We start from the raw sequence: 18,662 nt of genomic DNA, 5'->3' as shown, positions 1-18,662 counted from the left end.
GTTGGGGAAAGAGGCAGTGGTCATTAGGTGGAGAGGCCAAGTAGAACAGGAACAGAGGGGTGGCCTTTGGAACTAACAGGATGCACACTGCCAGGGAGTTTCAGTGGTGTGCTAGGAACAGAAGCCCATTTGGGATGAAAAGTTAAAAGATGGTGGTGGGGATGACAGACAATCCCTTCTAGAAGTAATGTGAGAAAGAGAGTCAGGGAATGGGACAGTACTGGAGAGGAGCATGGTGCCAAGAGATGTATAGTTTTGTTTTTGTTTGTTTTTGAAGATGGCAGAGAAAAGGGAATATTTTTATGTTGATGGGAATAGACTGTTAAGAAAAAAATTGTTGATGGAAGAAAGAGAAAGATGGTGCAGTCCAAAAATCTCTGAGTAGACTGAAGGGGTGGGATCCAGAGTTGGCCCTGGGTTAAGCAGGGCTCTCCAAGAATAGGAGGGAAGACAGATAGGGGTGAACGGCCCAGGCAGGGTGGTAGATATGGCTGTGTGAGGGAGGATCAGTGGTCCATCCTGATTGCTTCCATTTTCTCAACTAAGTTTGAAGCCAGGTTGTTATTTAGGAGAAGTGTCGTTAGATCAAAGAGAGAGGAGAAAGTAGATTTTGGTAGATGGGAACATGAACAGACCAACCATTTAAATTTAAATGCATACTCCTTGGATCCATCTGTGAATTTTATTTCATCCTAAGAAGAGACCCTAGGGCGGGACATGTGAGATACAGTGAAAGCAACTGCACAATTTTATCCAATATCTTTTCTGTCTCCTGTCCACCAGGCTATTGCCTTCCCAGATAATGGACGCTCATTACTCATGAGATGCCCCCTTCTACCAGGTTTAGCACGTATCAGACTGAACTCAAGGAAAGAAATGCCACAGTGTCATTCTACTCTTCAATGTGGCAATAGAGGACACCTTGCTTTGCTGACATGGGAATTTATGGTGCCCTCAGCTAGCCTCTTCAGTGTCCGAAAGGGCATTTCCAGCTACAGGGGAGCTTTTGCTAATTCATCCACCAAACACAGGGTGCGACTCTGTGCCAGATCCCCACAGCAGTGGAGGCTGCAAAGTTGTACTGGAAACAACCCTGCCCTTCCTTGCTCTTGGCCTGGTTTGTCCATGGCCAATCAAGTTGCCTGCCTCCAAATACAGTCATCTGCTGTTGGCTTAACAAATGTGGCCTCTTTCTTCCCCTAGCTATGGGGGCTGACAGAGAGTCTTCAGGTAAGACTGAACATGCTGAGGTCCCTCTGGGTGAACACAAAGGAGTCATGCTGGAAAGACTCAAGGAGGTGTTTGGAAATCTTTCTTGCCCCTTATTGGACCTTGTGGATTCTTAAAAACTTCTGCAAGAGTTATGGACCAGCATCATTTTTGTTCCCCCAAAGTTTAACAACTTTTCCAACTTTGGAGAAACAGACAATACAGAAAACCAAGTATCTAAAGCAAATAAAGGACTAATACTTTACTGCTACTTTAGCTCTCTGTGTTCTATTAAACATACTTAATTTGGGGCCACTGTGAACAGGGCATTAATTCACTTTATTTTTTTTATTATGTTCAGTGAGCCACTGTATAGTACATAATTAGTTTTTGATGTAGTGTTCAATGATTCATTAGTTAAGCATAACACCCAGTGCTCACCACAACACGTGCCCTCCTCAATACACTTTAGATTCAACATTTAGCTTTGCCTCCTCAGTGCTCCCATTGTGGGTTCTCCTCTAATGTCATCACCCATCAGCCCCTCCGCAACCACTGGCTTTCACAGATTTCTATTAATAGTTACCCTATATAAAATATGGTTCAGAAAATGTAAAAGGAAATGTATTTACTCAGCAAAAGTTTAATTAAAATCTTCTAAGGATGACCTCAGTGACTAGAGAAAAATTATCATCATCATCATCAAACCCCAAAAAGAGTCTTGTTGGACAGTTTGCAATGAAATGGAAGCCCCAACAAGGTTTAATTAGGCTAGCCAAAGCCTAAATCTTTTTATTATTGTACTTTCTGGCAGGGAGTTCAGAATCAAAATTGATTCTTCCCTTTCAATATTAAACTTTATTTTTTCCTTCCCTAAGGAAAGGGAAGGGTTTGCGAGCTGGCTGCTTGATTACACTTTGGGTTATACTTGGCATGGCATCAGGTTGTTTCGGATGGGGTTGGCCCAGAGCATCAACTGGCATGGTCACCTGATAACACTGAATTGGGCGGAATCTGGAGTATGAGCCAGTAGGTGCCCTTTCAGGAGACACAGTGCCACACGTTATGCAAGAGCAGATTGCCCCTGCCTTTTATGGTCAGGTGAGGTGAGCCTGATGGGCAAGCCAAGGCCACTAATCAGAAGAGAATATATCATTGAGCCATAATTGTCAGTGTACTAATGAACTTGAATCAATAACCACCCCTTTAAATGTGACTGTGTGTACCATGCCTCCTCTGGAGAGGCATGGGGCAGATAGACTGGGGAGGTGGGCAGCTCTGAGAGTGAATCCTAGCTTTATCACTTCACCGGCTGGGTGATCTTGGGAAAGTTACTCTCTAACTCCCCACTCGAGAGCCAACTCCTCATTTGTTAAATGAGGATGATACCTACCTTTTAGAAGTTTTTTGAAGATTGAAAATAATCTTTGTGCAAAGCACCTACTAAAGTAATTGGTAGCTGATAGGCACTACAAGAATGATGGATGAGAATAGCATGATTCACAGAATTACAGATTCACTCTCTAAATTTATTGAGCACTTACTATGGACTAGTATAGCACCCATGATGAATGACTTCCATGTATTATCTCATGGAATATTGTTGTAAATGTAAGTATCATTCTCACTTTTCAGAATGGAAAAAGAGGTTTGGTGAAATTAAGGAATATGATGTACCCAATTTCATTGATAGTCAGGAGTAGAGACAGAATTTGAAGTCAGCTGGTCTGATCTGAAAGGCTTAGCCTGTGAAAGGAGAACTTAAAGGGGGGGGAGGGGAAGTTCTGCAAAGTAACTAGTTACATATTTAATTCATGGCTAATCCAGAGCTATTAGCAACGTACAAGAGCCAACTTGTCAAAATATTAGTGTGATATTTTATATCAGACAAGATAGGCTAGATTTCGCCATGGTAATAAACAACCCAAATTTCAGTGGATTAACCCAATATTAACCAATAACATGAGGTTATTTCTCAGTCATGCTACATGATCCAAGTGACTTGACAGGGGAAGGGGTCTACTCTTTGAAGCCAGTCAACAGTCCAGGATGACAGAAGCTCCACTGTGACATGTACATTGAGTACCATAGAAAAGGAAGGGAACATTACACATTGGCTTGTGAATTTTCCACGAGAGTGATATGCATGGCTTAGGTGTATACTTCTGGAAAAATGTGCATCCCGTGGCCATGTTCAACAGGAGCAGGGAAATGTGATCCAAACGTGTCTGGAAGGATGAAAACTGGACATATTTGGTGCACAACGCTAATGACTACTGTCAATTTTAGACCTTAACTCACAAAAAGGTTTTAATTCAGTCTCCTGGTTTTCAAAACCACTTGGTTATCTGTGGTAAATTGTATCATTCTGTTCTCAATTGTTCATTCCACGTCCTATGAGGCAACTATATTTCCCCATTCCATGGATATCAATCACTGCCATATGACTTGCTATGACTAACAAATGATGAGCAGTAGTGAGGCATCCTGCCATTTCTCTTCTTTCTCCCTGCCATGAGAACGGCATATCCTACATAGGGCTGCTTGCTCCTTCAATCTGCATCCTGGAGTAAACACGATGTGAACAGAGCTGTAGCTCACATGTAATGTGAATGAGAAATAAGCCTTTGTGTTTTAAGCCCTTAGGGTTGTTTGTTACTGAAGCATAACTTATGGAAAGTGGACTGCTACAATATCTTCATCACTCTTCTTAGTCAATAAAGAACAATGGAGTTGGCTATACAAAAATTACTATTTACATTTTACCCTTGAACAACACAGGTTTGAACTATGTGGGTCCACTTATATGTGGATTTTTTACAGTATAGTACTGGAAATGTATTTTCTCTTCCTTATGATTTCCTTAACATTTTCTTTTTTCTAGCTTACTTTATCATAAGAATACAGTATATTACATATAACATATAAAAATATGTGTTAATCAACTATGTTATTGGTAAGGCTTCTGTTCAAAAGTAGGCTATCAGTAGTTATGTTTTGGAGAGTCAAAATTATACATGGATTTTCAACTGCATGGAGAGTCAGTGCCTCAAACCCCCACATCATTTAAGGGTGAACTGACTGTCCGTTTTGTTGAAGTAGATCCATACTTTAAAGCAGAAGTATCTCTAAGGAATTATTATGTAAGTCAATATAATTTAGTTGAGTTAACAGCACAAAATACATTCTCCAAATTGGGACATCATCCAATACCTTAGAGTTCTTATGAGAAACCTCCTAGGAGGAGAATTGGGAACATAGAAATACTGTTTTCAGATGCAGACTATTGGTCTTGTCCTCACTGAGCCCTTGCCTTAGAAGACCCGAGAATAATCTATATTCATGTCCACTTTGGGCAGAAATTATAATGATGAAATGTTACTATCTATAGGAATGCAAAGTCTCTTCTGAGTCCAGTGATCCTCATTAATTCACATCCCATCGATTTGTAATTCGTGGTAAGTAACTGGGGCAGAGTCCAGGTTGGCATTTACTCTCGGTTGTGAGTATGCATTTCTTGAACTGGCTATCACAAGTTAACATTTGCCGTTTTGACTATTCAGAGGGTCATTTGTTATCCTGTCAAGGCATCAGCTGCATGGTCCCCGAAAACAATGAAGCCACTCTCCGTGTTTGGCCCTTTGGACTGCCAGGCTTCCCATCCTCTCAAAGTTTTGTTCTCTGTGGCCTTTCACCTGTGCAGTCTATGGGGGAAGAAATGATCTGCTCTCATAGAATCAGGAAGTCAAAAGGTCACCTGTGAGGTAGGTACCATTATTGCTTCAATTTTAGTGTGGAAGAAATCTCGAGGCATTGAGAGATTAAGGAAGCCAGTGAACAGAGCAACTGTGGTTTGAACCCGGGATGGCTGGCACTATAAACAACACCAAGAAGCACTTAAGCTTACCTGTAGCTGGGAGAGATTACTTTTAAAAAAGAGGCATCCTAAACAATTAATATAACAAAGAGAATTTGCAAGTGGGGTGTGTAAGAGAGAAGAGGAAGGGCATGCTTAACTGGAGAAGAAGCACCTCTGGCTGTTTGTTTAGGTCAGTGTGTAGTGTGTGTGAATAATTTACATGGTTTTCCCCAGTGATTCTCTCCTGGTCATTAGAAATTGTCCAGTAGAACTGTTTCACTGGCACCATGCTGTCTCCGCTCATATTATAGGATGCCCTAGGAAATAATAAAACTCCATTTATTTAAGGATATGCTAATTAGAGGCTTCACACTATTTGACACTCATGTCTTAATCTGAATAGTGCTATTTCTTCCCAACATGAGTATTGACTTTAGAGTTTGGGCCAGAGGTAACTTTTAGATGCTAATTCAATTTTTTTCTTGGGTTTGAATCTAAATTGTATATATTGTGTGTCCATCATTGATTTCTATGGGACATCTATTTCAGTAGCTCCTCATGGCCTGTTTAGAAAAGGAAGACTAACGGATTGTCTGGTACCGGTGTTTTAAGAATGAAAAATTTTTTGTCAATTTTTTTGTATTTTGTCAATCACAATCACAATCACAATAATATATGGTCACCTTGATGTACTACCTTCTAAATTATGGGACCCTACATGCCTCCTAAACTGGGGGAAATATTTAACGGAGTTATAATATTTAACAGAGTTATAGTATTCTTCCTTTTATAGGGCTTGTGGAAAGCTTAAAACTCTGTGTGTGTTCTACAGCATCCAACCTCAGATTGTTAGGACATTTGGAGAACCAGTACACAGTGTCCTCAAACTACTGAGGACCACAAAAAGTTTACCCTATTTGGGGAGCAATTATCATCAGTTTTTATCCAGCCAATGACACTACTGGATATTGAGGTAGACATTTTGGAAAGAAGCCCTGAATAAATCACTTGAAACTAATGCTCAAGGAAGAAAGGATAGTTGGACTTCTTGATGTTGATGAATGGTAGATTTCTACATAGGAAAAATAAATTCATGTGTCCTTGAAGTTTTTTTTTTTATTCCTATTTATATAGATTTACCAGGAGGGTTTCACCCAAGTTCAGATCAATCAATTAATTCTTTTCCTGGGCTAGGTAGTTGGGGTTAAAACTCTTAAGACAAAGATGGTAAATCCTGAGATAATGACTTGTCAATGGAGAGATTAGCTGTAACTTATCAAAAGGAGAAAATAAGATTTGAAAAATGTAATGGGTATGAAATATCATTACTAGAAATAGCTTAAGAGTACTGTAATGCTAACACTCAACCATCTTATCTGCAAAATGCCAGCTTTTCAAAATCTGTGATCTCATATTCTCCTCTATTATAGTGAAGTGGCATTTTGATCACAGGAAAGAAAAATGGTACTTGGAAATCAGATCTGACAGAACCTCGTCCTCTTCCAGGGGTATTTGTGTAGACATTGCTTACTTGATTTGGATTGCAGAACCGTTTTGTGGCACATTTCATTCTAATATATGGCTGTTAAAAATTCATGTGAATGCACAGAGAGTTTTAAAATGAACTGGTAACATCGGAGACCAACAGAGACACCTTAAAGAAAAATAGGAACTAATAGTAGAGGAAAAGGGAAGACAGCCTGTCTGCACACTAAACACTCATTTTCTTTGGGTGCACTTCTCTACTGAATTTTCATGAACCAACAGCTTTCACCATGCAAAGAGCACTGGACTTGGAGGCTGTAAACGCCAGCGATCTTGGGTTTCAAGTTCCTACTCTCCCAGCGGCCATTTGACTTCAGCCAAGTACTAGCCTAGTCTTGCTAGCAACTCATCTTGCTTGGGTCTCCATTTTCTCATCTGTAAAGAGCTGGGTGAAGATTCCTTGCAACTCAGAACTCCTGTGATCTGTGGTGTCATTTTTTTGTGACAAAACCCTCTTCACATGCACGTTTCTCTGGAGACAGAACTGAATTTTCCCGTCGTGAAGGATGGAAACTCCTCCCGATTCACCCTCCCCCACTTCCCATTTCCGACTTCCGGTTTGCTGGCGCCTACTTCCGGTTTGCCTTCCTGGGCTTCTGATGCACACTCCTCTCCTCGGTAACCGACGGACGCAGGCTGCTGGGCTGTCAGCCCTGTTTCCTCATCTGTAGTGTTAGTATATATGCATTGACTTGGCTTCCTCCCATCCTCCACTTTCCCCAGTTTTCTGTGCAGTATTTAAATTTTCCGGAAGTTCTCTTCTTTGAGAAAAAGTTGAAGGAAAAAAAAAAAACAAACCCAGAGATGGAGGTGGAGCTCAGAGATTAAGAGGCTTGAACGAGATCCCAATCAGTCACAGCGTGTTAGCCTCCTCTGGATCCCGATTCAAACAAGCAGATTTGAAAGCAATTGATTATGCTTTAGAAGCCTTGTCTTTTAGAAACACACACGGAACGATGTGTAGATCAAATGATCCGATGCCAGGGGCAGTTAGTGAGTGGTAGTATAGATGGAACAAGTTTGATTGTGAATTGAGAATTCTAGAAATTGAATGATGGGCACATGGGAGTTAATTATACTATTTGGTCTACTCTTGTATAAGTTTTATGATTTCCATAATAAAAAGTGTAAAAAAAAAAAAAGCTTAATGGGGATTCATCCTAACTAACGAGGCACATTTGCTGAGGTGTTGGAAAGGGCTGCTTGTCATAGTTGCATAATCGTTGGGGGTAAATATGGAAGTTCATCAATCAGAAAGGCTATAGTGAGGAGCTGGCTGGCAACGGGCCCAGCTCTGTGTAGCTGTCATCTAGCCTCCAGGCCAATTTGCCCTCTATAAATAACAGTCTATATGAATGCTTTACTATTTTAAAGCACATTTGCCACAGCTGCTGAGCATGTTTGTTTACGTAGCTGTGAACCCTTCTGTAAACATCACTATCTCAAAATTGCCCATGTGTCAGGAACATAAAGGGCCCCCTTTAAAAATATATTTGCAGGATGAGACGCGGCCAGTTCCCAGATGTCTGGGTGGCTGGTGTCAGAATTTTCCAGGGTTTGATTCGTTTTCAAAAATAGAATCACATGACTGGAAGGTTCTTGGGAGGTCACCGTGTACATCCCTCTGACTCTGGGCTGGACCAGACTAAAGCCATCCGCCAAGGATGTGGCTCTATCTTTTGTAGGTCTTTTGTGGGTCTTTTGTGAGTCTGTCTTTTATGAGGCTAGAGGACTGGGGCCAGAACGTGTAGGGCATTAAAGTTGGGCAAGACTCATGTCCTGCCTTCAAGGAGCTTACTTTCATTTGCTAAAAACGTGCCTGACTCTAAGTGATGTGACAAAGCCGTACAGCTATCATGAGAATATAATGTGTCAACGGAACACCAACTGACCTGTTAGGCCAGGGCGCTCAGCAGACTGAAGGACCCCGGTGGATACTCAGCTCACTGCAGGATAGCTCAGATTTCCAGAAAGCACCATATTGGGATCACTGTGTAACCACAACATGCATGACAGAAAGAGAGCATTGTGGTGAGGTTGCGGTGTGGGGCTCATCCTTGGAAGAGGACTGCTAATTGGGATCAGTGATAGTGGTTTAAGGTTAACTAAGACATTTTGGAAAGGAATGAATAAAACAGAAATTGTTTTGTGTCAGCTTGCTGTTTTCAAGGCTTCTGATTTCCCATCTAGCCCTACAATGAATAATTAGATCCTTGTGAATTTGTTTTCCTTGGTGTGCATTTGGTCCACATTTATTTTTTTCCTGTGGCTTTGGCTCCCTGAAGCATTCCTTCCATCATCCCTCAAGGGCCTGTTTAGTACCCATAAATCCCATTTGTGCTTTTCATTCACAAAGAAAAAGCATCCCGCTGAAGTTTAAGAGATCAGATGTTCTGGAAGTACTGAACTGTATGAATCCCATCAGGAAAAGATCAAGACATATCCAGCTTCCAGACAAACCCAGAACTTTCTAGAACACTCTTCCCTCCACTTAACAGAAATTAGAAAACTATTTTTTTTTTTAAAGAAAATTAACAGTAGTTGACTTTCCCCAGGAACAGTGTTTTGATTCTTTTTTGCTGGCAACTACCAAGTTTTCTCTAAGAAAGCAGGAAGGAAGACTGCTGAATGCTCAGAGGCAAGTATCACTGTTTAATTACCAAGAAAACAATGTTCTTCCCTTTAGAAAGCCTCACTCATAACAAGCTGTCATCAGAAAGACAGGGTCTGCCCCAGGAAGAATTCCAACTCAGGGACATTACAAAGATAATTTGCTTATTCTGGATTCATTTGTTTTTTGAGACTGGGCTTTGGTTTGAGGGAACACAAAGCTCAGCTCCTGCAATCCGAAGCTCAGATTAACACCAATAACCAGAGGGTACATCTCCAGTGGCTTTTGCTTCTTGAACTCAGAAATACAATGATAAGAAGGCTTGTCTACCCCCCTCCCTCATGTCCTACTGGGAGAATTTATAGTGAGTAATCTTTTTTTTAAAATTTAAATTCAATTAGCCAACATATAGTACATCATTAATAGCGAGAAATCTAATATTAAAACCGCATCCTGAGTGGTCAGTTGATGGTGCCGATGGTTGTACCACAGTGGCCACCGCTAGGGGGATCCAGAGTCCCTGTGCTCAGCCGACGTGGGAGAAGTTTCTGGTCTGCGAGGAAATGACAGAGCTCCCCGTTTGGATTGTTTCCTCCCCTCTCTCCTCCCCTTCCTTCTCCTCTCTCTTATTCCTCCTCCCCACACACAATCATTGCCTCAGGGGTACATGGGAAAGTCAGGCTCAAGGCACAGATAGCCCCGTGCACACGGGCAGCTCGTAGTAGTCCACAGGAATTATTCTGCTATTCTTTAAAGCCGTTTCAAATTAGGTCCATGTGCCTTTTGTTTTATGGAAAGAAGCACATGCCAATCACTGAGCTCCGTACAAAGACTTTTACTCACATTTTCATTGTTTGCTGCATTTAAAAAAACCTAGCACAAAAGTTTCCACCACTCTAAGAGAAGTTAGTTAGAGGTTATGACTTCGCCTGTTGGGTACCGGGAAGTAGAAACAGGGGACCAACGACTTTCAAGGGATGACCAAGATCAGGTTATGGGTTGAAGAAGAATCTGGGGCAGGGCTGTTGGCCGTGCATTTTCAGATTATATAGATGACCCCTGAGGTTGCAGACTTCAAAGCACAGAAGGGCAGCTTGCTTATCTAAAGAGGATTTTAAGTCTAATACTGATAACTCCAAAGAACAGGAAAGAAAATAATGAATTCGGGTTCCGGTTTATACTTTTCCTGTGGGGCACTGTTCTTAGCTTAAGTCAGAATGTAGGGATCTATTTTGTGGAATGTTACCGATGAATATGGGCAGAACCTGCTTTGCTATTGGGATGTAGAAGATGTGTAAAGTTCAGATACGAGTGAAGACATCAATAAAAACAGACCATTTCTCTATTTTGAGGACAGATCATTTTCCTGAGAACACACCAATGATCAGCCATTAACAGCAGAAGGGTCAATAGGATTGTGATGAACGGATCTTCAATTTTTTTCCTTTCCTGCTCGAATTATTTACTGGGTCCACAATGTTATGTCAGCTGGGGGTTCAGCAGGTAGAGTATGTGGAAAGACACCTTGCCTGCACTTGATATAAAAGAAGAGCCAGTGCTTCAGGTCTTGCAAATGGCTTCCAAAGAAGGGGTGAAATTGCATTTTTATTAAAGCAATTTGTCAGGCTTCCTTTGAAAGGCTTAACTTTTTCCTCCTGGCTTGCCAATAAATAACCTCAAGTATTTAAATTAACCAATGTTTTAGAGCAACTTAAAAAGTGCTTTGGAGACAGATAAGATTTTAATTTAAGGAAATATTTGGAAATTTAAAATATAGTAAGTGGTGCTTTTGAAAAATTGTTTATTGGTTTATTTTCCAAAGACTTTTAAAAAGTTAAATGGTTAGGCTTCTTGGAGGGTACACCAAGGTTATAGGACACATAAGCATATTATTTCATGAAACAAGGGGGTGAAGTCAATTGTGAGTGCAACTCAATTTTCATATTTTATCATAAATAAGTATGTCAGGTCCAGCTTAAAATGAGCATTGATCCCACAGATAACCCAGGATGGAGCACGCCTTACCTGTAGCTTCCACCATTCCTTCTAGGATGACCACAATTTCCAGTTCCTCTTTGGGCAGCTGGGCTTTGGAGATCTCCCAGAAAGGACTCTGTTGGTTAATTTCGTGGCTGATGATGAGTGGTGATACCAGAAACAGGCGGTCATCACCGGTGTAATACCCTACATTGATATCTGTTTGGTTCAAGGGGATGAACTCACCCTCTGAGGTCTGTTTGGACTTGATCAACTTGGCTCGGATGGAAGCCTCAACGATGTGGGAATTCCTGAGATCCCCTACTCGGAACATCAGGCACAGTTTCCCATCCCTCATGGAGATCACCGCATGGGTGGAAAAAACCAGGGTCTCTGCCCTCTTCTTGGGTTGCGATATTTTTACAAACATGCATCCCACCATGAATGCATTGACAATGGACCCCAGCACAGATTGGATTAAGAGGAGAATAATTCCCTCTGGGCACTTGTCCGTGATGACCCGGTAGCCATAACCGATGGTGGTTTCTGTCTCTATTGAGAATAAAAAAGCAGAGACGAACCCGTTAAGGTTGGTGACACAGGGAGTCCATGAAGGGTCCTCTATGTGGTCCATATCTCCTCGGATGTATGCGATTAGCCACCAGATCATCCCAAAAAAGAGCCATGTCACTGTGTAAACCATGACAAAAATCAATAGGTTGAATCTCCACTTGAGATCTACTAAGGTGGTGAAGATATCCGTCAGGTAGCGGTAGGTCTCCCTCACATTGCCGTGATGGACGTTGCATTTTCCATCTTTCCGCACGTACCTCTGGATTTTCCTTTTGGTCCGGTCTCGGCTTATGTGTCTTGGCAGGTCGTCCCTGGCCTGCTTAGGCAACTTTGGCTGGTGAATGGCCACAGGGCTCTCAACATCCTGATCCATGGAGTCGCCCTCCAGGACGTTAGCTGGTGATTTGGAGGAAAGAAAAGAAAAATGGAATGAAATGCTGGTTCTTTTGGGATCATGGAAACCACACTGTGTATGGTGTATGGTAGTGAAACCAAATAGCATTTGTGTAGCTTTTAACAGAATAGATGAAGCCATTTTTATTTGGCATCTCTGGACAGGTCTTTAGTTGACTTGGACTCTTGTGCCTTATAATCTAGCTCCTGTGAATACTTCCCCACCCTTCCCACCAGGACAGAGTTTACTGCTGTGAAACTGTCTCCCTCCAGCAAGTTCTAAGAGTCAGACCCTACATGGGATGTCTTCCCATTCTATCTGTGATGCCATCACATGGAGAGGCAGCACACCCTGGATAAAGAAATGTTTCAATTCAGACAGTCTTGGTTCTGCCACTTAGCAATTGTGGGCCCTTGGACATGCTATCTGTTATGGGCTGAATTGTGCTCCCCCCCGCCCCAATCTGTGTTGAAGACTTAACCCCCAATGTGATTGTATTTGGAGACAGGGCCTTTAAGGAAATAACTAACATTAAGCATGGAGCCCTGATAGAACAGGTGTCCTTATAAGAAGAGGGAGAGACACCTGGGTGTGCACCAGGGAAGGCTGTGTAAAGACAGTTAGAAGGTGGCCAGCTGCAAACCAGGAAGAGAGGTCTTGCAACCCAAGCAAGGTGGCCAGAAAGGAATCCTGCCAGCGTCTTAATCTTAAACCTCCAGCCCCACCCCCCACTTTGGCATTCTGTTACGTCAGCTTGAGTAGACTAATACACTATCTGAATTCATTGAGCCTGAGTTTCCACAATTACAAAATGGTGATCATGATACCCAGTTTATAGGGTTTTTATAAAGTTGAATGAAACCATGTATGTGCTATGTGCTTGCATGGAACAGACACATAATAAATATTCCTTTGTCTTAAATTGTGCCTGTGCTAGTACTATCCTTACACAGGGCAAGAATTTTGAGTGAGCTCTTTAAATTGTGTCTCAAATTTCAGAGCCGGAAAATAAAATTTCTGGTTTTTGTTGGTAAGTATGCACGCATTATACTCTAATGGTTGATTTAATGCCAAGGTTAAAAAAAAAAAAAAAAGGTGTGGGGGAAACGTTCTCTCTCTTTCTATGTGTTACACGTTTTATTTGGTTTCTGCCTCAACATGTAACATCTGCAGTTTTGGCTCGTGGTTGTTTCCTTTCTGACGGCCTTCATGACTCATGATTGCTACAGTTGTTAGCTAAGAGTGCATTAGGAAAACTCTTCTAGAATCTGAGTGCAAAGGGAAATTTGGAAATGATACTGCTAGTAAACACATTAGCCACTGTATGAAGCTACTTGTTCAGTCAATAATTTTAAAGCTTCCCAGAAGTTTTATAAGCTGTTTCTTTCCCTAGGCTTTCGTTCTGAGTCTTTGGCTGTACCATGCATTTTCTCTGTGGTAACTACGTGTTCCCCTGGGTTAAAGGAGAAACACAGTCTGTTGAAAAAACATTTACCTGAATAAGAAGATAGTTGCAAAGAGGACCTGAGTGGTACCAACTTCACTTACAGATTAACCTTGTTCATGGTTGGTTAGTTTCCTTAAAAATCAATCCCATAGATTGATTCTTTTTTCATTTCATGTTTCAGCACAAGGAAGAGACAACACTTGTTCTGCAGAACCTGCTGTTGGGTTTGACAACCTTGACTTTGAGATCACTGCCCTCAATAGCCTTCATTTGTAGAAGAGGAACTCTGCTTGTTCTTTTTCTTCTTCCAACAAAGAGACGAGGATAGGAGTCAAAGGGAAGCGGCTGAGGTCAGGACGGGAAGGAGGTGGGTGGGGCACCTGGACGGAAGCAGAAGCCAGCGCCCCTGCGAGGTGGGGATGGATGTGTGTGGCCCGGAGTGGTCATGCCTGAGCTCGTACTACTAATTTTGCCCTGGTTGGGAGTCTCTAAATCTGACTTCATGTGGGATGAACTCTGGGCTCAAACCCACCATGGTGGGGAGGCTTTGTTTGCAGGACGCAAGGGCCCAGGTGGACCCGGTGAATGGTTTTGCCTTGACTCGGGTGGTAAGCTCTCCCGCTGTATAGAGCCACCTGAGCCCTGTGTCCCCAAGGCCTTCAGTCTTTCCAACCCGAAGAAGAGGGCTTGTCAGATTAGCCGACTCTTAACAGTCTTCAGTGATATTTCATACTTTAAAACGTCAAAGAGGAAACATACAACCCTCCTCCTGCCCCCCTCCCCCCACCCCCAATTTGAAGCTGTTTTCCTGCTTTTTTTCTGGCTTGGCCATAACTTTCAAATCCAGGCATTTATCCTGACCTGGAGCATCCTGTCTGAACGGTTAATGAGTGAGTAGAGACAAGTGCTCTGGGTAGTCCTGGGAACCTGCCAGTTGATCCTCCAAATTCTTTTTTTGTTGTTGTTTTTTTCCTCTTTTTCTAGCTCAGGACCGGGCCACATTTCCAAGTTTACTTTGCATTGAGGGGCGGCCGGGGCAGAGTCCTGGCCTGTCTGGAGCTGGTGTGTCTTGCTGGGCCAAGGCCTTAAATAGAGGATGTGCCCCCTTCTACACCCCTGCCCCTTCTATGGAAGATGGTGGAGTCAGAAGGTGGTGGAGAGGCCCGGGTCCCGAGTCAGTGGCAAAGAGCTGCCATCTGACTAGAAACAAGAAAGAAAAAGATCATGTTTTAGCCATTATGTATTTTGTGTCTATTATCAAACACAGCCTTATCTCTCATCTTACGGGCAGCCATACTGACACGGAGAAGGAAGCGTCATCGGAGGGACCGGCGTGGGAAAGAGCAGGGAGAGAAGATGGACTGTTTGAGGATGGCGTCTACAATGAACTAGCATGTGGTTAATCGAATGCTTGGGGTTTGGTGTTGGGGAAAATGTAAATGCATATGCTACTTAAGTGCCTTTTAAAAACAGATAAAAATGGAATCAAACAAAGAAAGCCAAACCTCCTGGGGAGTGAGGTGGGTAGGTGGCCTTTAAGGGTATCCCTGTAGAAGGGGCAGTGGCTGCAGGCAAGGTGCATCCATGGGAAGATGGGGAGGGGGTCAGGATACGTCACCCCCCAATCATGCCACTTTGGCATATTGATTATTTTGAAGTAAAGGTACTTACAAAAGAGCTAGTGCAAGAAGGCCCCCAGCCCCCCTGTTCTGAAAGCAGGAGATAAAGCTCCCATGTGAAAGGTGCCCTTCTTGTACCAAGAGGATGGAAGACACTCTCACCACCAGAGACAGGGAACTGGGGGCTGAGAAGGCTGTGTGGATAAACCTTGTTAAACTAACCCACAGCTTCCCCGTCACTTCTTCACCGACTTTTTATTACCCATGGCCCAAACTCCCTTGTCTTGCCAATTCTTCACACATTGTCTCTTTGAATCGTGCGCCAGCTTCCTGCTCTGGTCACCTGTTCTGTCTGTGCTCCTCAGTTAGGCTCCCACGTACAGGTGTGTGCTTTTCTCCTGTGATTCCATGTTGGTTTAATTCTTAGGTCCAGCCAGAGATGGAAAGAGGAGAAAGGAGAATGTTGCCTCTGGGCAGTGGGAGGTAAGGCTGGGCCTCTTGCTTAACAGGGGCCCCGGGTAGGGGCAGGCACCAGATTGAGAGAAACCACAAAGCCAGTGACATGTGAAAGGACGTAGGGAGCAGAAGACACCGGAGGAGGAGTCCCAAGGGGCAGGAAGGGTGAGGCCAATGAGGACGCGGGTGTGGGGTGCGCAGAAGGGGGCCCGAGCCTCCAGGCTGTGTCCGGAGCAATCGCGGGGAGCCTTGCACGAGGGAGAGAGGGGCCTCCCAGGTCCGAGCAGTGAGCGAGGCTCAGCACCCCTCAGCAGGAATGCAAATGCGTGTAAGGGGAATACAGAGGGGAACTTTAATGATGGTTCTTAACGTTCCTTTCGTGCCTGGAATCCCAGGCGTGGATCTGAGAGGGGATCTGAACTGCATTTGCAAGAGCATTCTGAGCTGCTCAGCAGCTGCACTCGGGAAAGCGGACCTGCCTCCCTGGGATCCTGCGCAGCCTCTGACACTACGGACTTCCCGCCCCCTCCGCGACTCAGAAAATGGCCGCAGGCCACCCCCCCACCCCGCCCCGCCCCTCCCCAGGCCACGCATGCGCAGCGGTCACATGGTCAGACCCACCCTCCACACGTGCTGCTCCCTGTGCTTGGTCATGCGGGTGGCTTGAGCAGAGGGGATGCAGAGGACCTCCCTGCTGCCTTTGGAGTGCTGGACGATGGGCAAGAGGACGGTAGGAGCAACGCCGAGCATCCCGATGATTTCCTTCATGAGCTGCTTTACGGGATTTTGGCTTAAAGTAAATGTGGGTCTTAAAGTAAATGTGATAAAGCCAGCTGTTTCTTATCCCTCTCTCTTTCTCTTTTTTCCCTCTCTCTTTTAGAAAGGTGATCAGTTGACATGAAACAAGCTAAGGTGTAAAACAGCCTAGTGTTGAAATTTAACGTGAAAGAAATAATAGCAAGTGACAGAGGCACAAGCTGGGAGGGGCCTGATCCCTGAGTCACTGGGATCCTGTTGTCGAATTTTAGGTGCAGCGCTCATCCAGGGAAGGCTGCAGGGTGCTCTGGCCAGTATAAATGTTCTCCTGATGGGAATTTGTTACATTTCAAATTATATATGAGTTCTCTGGGTGATGCTTCCACTGACCAGGGGAAACGTTTGGAAAAGTACTTTAAGAATTTTTAACACCTTTCAGAAAACCAATAGGAAAGCAGGAGAGATCTCAAACGCATGTGCAAAAATCAAAAGTTGGAAGGACATGCACACAGATGTTAACAGGGTAACTCTGAGCGGGTAGCTTATGGGTGCTTTAAAATTTTCTTCTAAATATTCTGGTTTTTCCAAATTTTCTAGAATGAGTTTATATCACTTTTATAATAAAAAAGAAAAGGAATTTTCAAACAAAACATTGAGACACTGCTAGTTGTGTGATTTAAGGAATTTGAGAAAATCGTAACTAAACCCCCACTGTTGGGGTTTGAAATGAAAACTTTATGTTAGGTGAAATAAGTCAGATATGAAAGAACAAGTATTGTATGATTCCATTTATAGGAGGTACCTAGGAGAGACAAATGCATGGAGACAGAAAGTAGAATAGAGGTTACCAGGGGTCAGGGGGAGAGAATGGGGAGTCATTTGTTTGTGATGATAAAAAAATTCTGGAAATGGATAGTGGTCCCAGTTGCACAACATTGTGAGTGTACTTAAATGCGTTGAATTGTACACTTAAAAGTGTTTAAAATGGTAAATTTTATGTTACATATGTTTTACCAAAACTTAAAAAAATTACCTACTCAAATAGTTCATGTGTTATTGAGAGTCCCTAGATGGTCTATCAGATCTGGCTCACTTTTATTTTACTCTACTTTCTTTTTTACTCCCTTGAATCAAAAGAATGTGGTAAATTTGCTTCAGCACTCTTGATTAGAGGAGGCAATTTAAAATGCAGGGCATCATGCCATGTGAGGTCTACTGCTGAGCTCTAAAAAGACCTCATTGGGAAGGAATTTCTCTGGTCAGAAGTAAGCAACAAATTAAAATATGATGTGAAAACAGAGACAAGGGAAAGGGGCACTGGGAAGATATCAGCAAGCTCAAACCTAAATCTATCTTGGGTGGAGAGCAGGATGGGTTTGCTCAAGGAACTGGCGAGTGTGTGTTTGCTTCCTGACAGACAAAAGCTGGGATGGTGGGGCATTTGAAAAGCAGGAACAGCATGTGTGAAAGGCTTGAAGGGATGAAGCAGCTTTCTTTGGGAATGACAGAGATCCTGGAATAAAGCATGTGTGGGGGAAATGGAGGGAGCTAGGAGAGCAGTGGATGAGAGCCAGGCTGGACCCCGAAGTCTTCTGTACCAGGCTATGGAGATTGGTCTTAAAATGGGGAGTGATACGATTGAATATTTTATGTATTTTAGAAAGACCCCTCTGGAGGGTGGTCATGTGGAGTATAGATTAGAGGGAAGCGTTGGCAAACTTTTTCTGTAAAGGGCCAATAGTAAATAGTTTAGTCTTTGTAGGCAACATAAGTGTCTGTTGCATATTCTTCTTTGTTTTTTAAAGAACTTCTTATAACCCTTAAAAAATGTAACACTAATCCTAACTCATGAGCAGTACAAAAAGAGGCCACAGGCTGGATTTGCTGAATTCTGGATACAGGGTGCCAGCAAGACGGAGAAACAGCAGGGTGCTGGATTAAGGGAGCAGTCATGAGGATGAAGAGGTGGCAATGGATTTAGGGTTGAATAAGAAGCAGAATTAACATCATTTGGAGATTAGCAACAGCGGAGGGGCATGGGCAGGAATCATCTGGGGAGTGGCAGGGCGGTCCTGGAGGCATGAGGTTAGAGGGTGATGCCGGTTTGGGCTGGTTCGGTTGGGAGGTGGGCACTTCTGTGGGAAATCAAGTGTGTGGGGCTGAAGCTTGAAAAAGCTTAAAAAAATTTGAAAACTTTTGCCTGGTCTTTGATTTTG

General features: G+C 43.2%; 1 protein-coding gene across 1 annotated transcript in view; it reads right to left on the bottom strand.

Annotated features, from left to right (window-relative positions):
* KCNJ6 (potassium inwardly rectifying channel subfamily J member 6) overlaps nt 1–18,662 on the bottom strand; it is a 257,108-nt gene that overhangs the window by 64,781 nt on the left and 173,665 nt on the right. The window contains exon 3 of the mRNA XM_036109246.2: nt 11,250–12,170. Coding sequence (XP_035965139.1) covers nt 11,250–12,170 — 921 coding nt within the window. The remainder of the gene's footprint in view (nt 1–11,249; nt 12,171–18,662) is intronic.

Source organism: Halichoerus grypus, chromosome 1, assembly GCF_964656455.1.
Source record: "Halichoerus grypus chromosome 1, mHalGry1.hap1.1, whole genome shotgun sequence".
Lineage (NCBI taxonomy): Eukaryota > Metazoa > Chordata > Mammalia > Carnivora > Phocidae > Halichoerus > Halichoerus grypus.
Note: the sequence above shows the minus strand (reverse complement) of the source record. Positions and strands in the feature narration are given on the sequence as shown.